Source organism: Balaenoptera physalus, assembly GCF_965194825.1.
Source record: "Balaenoptera physalus genome assembly, chromosome: 4".
Taxonomy (NCBI): Eukaryota; Metazoa; Chordata; class Mammalia; order Artiodactyla; family Balaenopteridae; genus Balaenoptera; species Balaenoptera physalus.
In genome coordinates, this window is record NC_138891.1 from 87,679,929 (window position 1) to 87,685,067 (window position 5,139).

The 5,139-nt window shown below is 35.6% G+C and overlaps 1 protein-coding gene across 1 annotated transcript in view; it reads right to left on the reverse strand.

Annotated features, from left to right (window-relative positions):
* Window positions 1–349: 349 nt before the first annotated feature.
* ABHD10 (abhydrolase domain containing 10, depalmitoylase) overlaps window positions 350–5,139 on the reverse strand; it is a 10,778-nt gene continuing 5,988 nt past the window's right edge. The window contains exons 3-4 of the mRNA XM_082460982.1: window positions 4,303–4,315; window positions 350–1,188 (exon numbers count right to left, since the gene is read on the reverse strand). Coding sequence (XP_082317108.1) covers window positions 844–1,188; window positions 4,303–4,315 — 358 coding nt within the window. The 3' untranslated portion in view covers window positions 350–843. The remainder of the gene's footprint in view (window positions 1,189–4,302; window positions 4,316–5,139) is intronic.

Genomic DNA, 5,139 nt, shown 5'->3' on the forward strand with positions numbered 1-5,139 from the left:
TATTAAAAAAAGAACTTTGTATTTCCCTTTCATATTTTCTTACTATCTCTACATTTTAGAAAGCCCTCTGATTTAGATGGCAATAACTTGGCTATTTGTACTTAAGCCACATATTAATAAAACAGGAATATTTCTGCAGGTAGGTGATAATATATTCATTTCTTCTTTGGAATATGAAATCAGAATATGAAAATACTTCATCATTGCTTAAGATGAAATTCTCCCAGTTAACTATATGACATATAAGCCAAAATTTAAAAATGATATATATCCTTTATATATCTGTAAAGTTTTGAGCCCTTAAAAAAGAATAACCTTGATTGTAAGTTCGAATATAACATGCAGAATATAATATATAAAGTAATAGCTTTATTTTGAACTTTATTATGCTTCAGACATTTCTCTAGTCATTTTAGATTGATTTCAATAAACATTTTCCTATATCTTGTAAACTGCATTTTAAAATCCGAAATAATTTTGCAAATCTCCATATACAATGATACCAAACAAAAAACAAAAAAAATCAAGTTTTATTAGCAATTCTAAGTAAGAGCTGGCACAGTTAACATAAGCATTAGAAGGTAAACATCTCTTGAATAAAAAAATAGGAAATATTTTGATGAAAAAAATCAAGGATTGGAGGAAGAAGAAAATTTTTCAAACAGCAGCTGGCACTTTCTTCACAACCTGAATCACTTGTGCAAATACATCATTAAATACTCACATGATATTTACAAAGTAGAGGTAAGAGAAAAAAACCTTCTAAGTATCAGGGTCCTTCATCTGTTATCCCTCTTCCATCTTCTGGATCCATTATTTTACATCCCAACTAAAACTGTGATTCTAGTTAACTACAGTTGAAAGCTTATCAATTAAGTCATCAATAGTGTAAACCAGAAGTTGAATGTCCGCTTTTTCCTTCATTCGGTGATCACTATTCTTTCGGAGGATGACATCTACATCTGTGCTGACTACTCGGGCAGCAACCTGCATGGACGTATGCCATGGCACAATGTCATCCTTCATGCCGTGGAGCAATCTTATAGGGCAGTTCACAGGAATAGGGCTATGTAACAAGCAGTGGTGCTCTGCTTCTTTAATGACACTGTACTGAATGCGATAAACTCCTTCTTCACTGTATTTTGATGGCATGGACCACACACCTTTCATCTCTATTTCCTTTTTTGCCTATTGGGAAAAATGAGGAAAACAAAAGTATTTATGCAACATTAACACATACAATAGTCTTAAACAATTCAAGAAAAGCAGTCTTTGAAGAAGGGGTGATAAAAATATAACGATGATAATTATCAGTAATTAATTACTATGTGCAAGGAGCTGTGACAAGTATTTTCCACATAGTATCTCATAAGATCCTGATACTATCTGTTATTATTTCATTTTTACAAAAGAGGATATTAAAGTTAGAGTAATACATATGTTTAAAGTTGAAAGGTAGTTAACTGCTGTGACTAGGATTCAAACAGATTTCACTAACTTTATCGTGTAACGGCTTAAAAATCAGGTATTGCTTCACTCCAACTTGAAAAGGAAAATGAAGGGGAGAAAAGTACAATAATTTCTTGGAATCAGTACAGGTGGCATTCATAGTACTTAAAATCAAATCTTAGGAATAAAAATTGTTTAGGTTTAAAAATCATGAAACTAAAAGTACGTATACGAGAAGTTACTAAAATGGGGATGAGGTGGGAGAAGGAGAAGAATAAAGCATGGTGCTAAAAATGAAAAACAAGACAGTGGTTATTCTGGGGCAACCATACACACCCGCTTTTATCCTGAATGTAAAAACAATGTAGTTTTTGCCTTTTAGAGTTCTATGGAATGAGAAAAAATTTGCTTGTTGTTTTGGATGACAAAGAGGTCTTCCAAATACTTCCTGAAAACTGAGCATGGTATCATTTCTACCCTTAAAATAAAATGCTGGGTATTCTTCGATTCTTGAAGAATTTCTGTTTTTTAGATTATAATTTGTCTTAAACAATTTTTCTAGTTAAAGTAACATATACTTATTATAGAAACGTGGAAAATATAAAAAGCATAAAAAGGGACTTCCCTGGTGGCGCAGTGGTTAAGCATCCACCTGCCAATGCAGGGGACACGGGTTCGAGCCCTGGTCCGGGAAGATCTCACATGCTGCGGAGCAACTAAGCCCGTGCGCCACAACTACTGAGCCTGCGCTCTAGAGCCCACGAGCCACAACTACTGAGCCCTCGTGCCACAACTACTGAAGCCTGCATGCCTAGAGCCTGTGCTCCGCAACAAGAGAAGCCATGGCAATGAGAAGCACACACGCCCCAAGAAGAGCAGCCCTTGCTCGCCGCAACTAGAGAAAGCTCGCACGAGACCCAACGCAGCCAAAAATAAATAAATTAAATAAATAAAAAACAAAACAGGGCTTCCCTGGTGGCGCAGTGGTTAACAATCTGCCTGCCAGTTCAGGAGACACCGGTTTGAGCCCTGGTCCGGGAAGATCCCATGTGCCGCGGAGCAACTAAGCCCGTGCACCCTAGAGCCCGTGCTCCGCAACGAGAAGCCACCGCAACGAGAAGCCTATGCACTGCAGGGAAGAGCAGACACCGTTCACCGCAACTAGAGAAAGACAGTACACAGCAATGAAGACCCAACGCAGCCAAAAATAAATAAATAAATAAATAAATAAATTTATTTAAAAAAAAAAAGAAAAAACTCCCCCCTTTCAAAAAAAAAAAAAAAAAAAAGAAGCATAAAAATAAATAAATCACCCATAGTCCTATTTCGTGGATATAACAACCATTATTATTCTGGCTTATTTCCTTCCAGTATTTTTCTATATGTGTTTGGTTTTTATATATACAATATGTAAAACACTTAGCTATTACAATTCATATATAGTTTTCAGCGCTGGTTTATTTATTCAATATATATATTTCTGGGTTTTAAAAGATTCTATTAAAAGTTTTTAAAGGCTGCATAATTGTCCACTATAATGCATCTAAGATAATTAACTTGACCATTCCCACACTGCTGAATACTTCCATGAACATCTTTGAACATAAAGGTTTATATGCATATAATAAATTCTTTGGAAAGATTATCACAACTTGAACTAGTAAATCAAGATGTAAATAGCTTTAAGCCTCTTGCAACCATATAATATGAAGGGCATTTCCGTCTAGAAAAACAGATGGACATCTTATCAAAAATAAAGAAAAATATAAGGAAAGAAAAGCTATATACAATATATTTCTAAAATTTTGTATTTAAATTTTCAATGAAAATATTATGATTTTTCCACATTTAAAGTTGTTGACTTATTACGAATACAAAGAGGCAAAAAAGAATTTAAACAGTAAAATATGTATGATATAATCTGTGTACTTAGGAATTTTTTTTTTAAAGATTATTATTATTTTTTTTAATTAATTAATTAATTTATGGCTGTGTTGGGTCTTCGTTTCTGTGCGAGGGCTTTCTCTAGTTGCGGCAAGTGGGGGCCACTCTTCATCGCGGTGAGCGGGCCTCTCACTATCGCGGCCTCTCTTGTTGTGGAGCACAGGCTCCAGACGCGCAGGCTCAGTAGTTGTGGTTCACGGGCCCAGTCGCTCCGCGGCATGTGGGATCTTCCCAGACCAGGGCTCGAACCCGTGTTCCCTGCATTGGCAGGCAGACTCTCAACCACTGCGCCACCAGGGAAGCCCATGTGTACTTAGGAATTTTAATGTCTTTTATAAAATTCCAAAAAGATTTGATTCAGTGAAAAAGCTGTATATCTGAAACCTAGACTTCTAAATATCTATAGCCAAATGATTTAAAATTAATGAAAGTCTAAAAAACTATAAAATATATGAACCCATATTAGTATCATGGGGTACTTTGCATTAAAGCAACATATGAATCAAATATTTAAAGTAAAAATGATATTCAGTTACCTTCAAGCTACTCATGATTGTTCCTGAATTGGTAATTTCAGTAATAAGAACTTAGTCTCATCGATTATTAGATGAAGTGGGAACTATGTTAATTACTGAGACATAATTAATAATAGTTGCATTTTAAGCATCATTGCCCACCCCAACTAGCTCTGTTATCTGCTATTGAGTTGAATGAATATTGTCCATTTGAAGAACAAACTTAACTTTACAAAATCTTATATGTCCCAAAGCCTCAAAAACAAAAGGTACAGAAATAGCAAAAACAGTATTAATCAGAGAAAATGTACAATATACATAATTTCTACACCAAGAAGAAACTAACAAGGCAATGTGGCTGTGAAGCTTAGACTCCAACAGCTGTGCGTCCTGCCTGACGCCCTCTACTGTCCAAAGAAGCAGACAATGATTAGAGTTAGTTAAGAGGTAAGTCAAGTTCCTACATAATGGGTAATGCTGGGTCTTAACATTCCCAGGGCTAAAGAAGATAGTAAAAACCCACACCTCCACTCCCTTGACACTGCTAGTACTGGCTGTCTATGTGGAGAAGAAGAGACAGTGGTCCTAGTGTCCCTGCTCTTTCTTTACACATGCTTTTAAGTTAATAAGGGTCAACATGTTTCTGTTTAAGAATTTTTGCTGGTCTGACTTAGGATTAGCAAAGATATACCCTGATTTGCAGGCTATAGATCTTCTCAGTCACTTACAGGGTATCTACCATATCTTCCCTCTGAGTGATGGATACACACACATAAAAATAAATGTACATAGATCTTGTCATTTACCAATAACCTCCCAAAATTGTTTCATCAATTCTTTCCCAGTAGGCCATCTTCTTGAAATAATTTCCTACCATGAGAAGCACTGCATTATTGAGTTAGAGAACAGAGTAAGGGGTCCAAGGTTTATATGCAGAAGGATACACTGGTAGGAAAATTTAGCAGCATGAGGACATTGAGCAACCATGTATGAGAAACAATCAAGAAAGTGAAAAAACTTCAGAAATAGGAGGTAAGTGCAAAGAAGATCAGCTTTGTAATTTTAGCCCTGATAGGAAATCATATGAAGAACCTGACTATGCAGATAATGCCATTCTTAAGGAGCTGGAAAGAACAATGTGAACTAAGAATAAACTTAGAACAGATAGTATATGGCACTGAATTCAATGCAGAACTTGAGGCAAAAGTCAATGACATTCTACTATTCAACA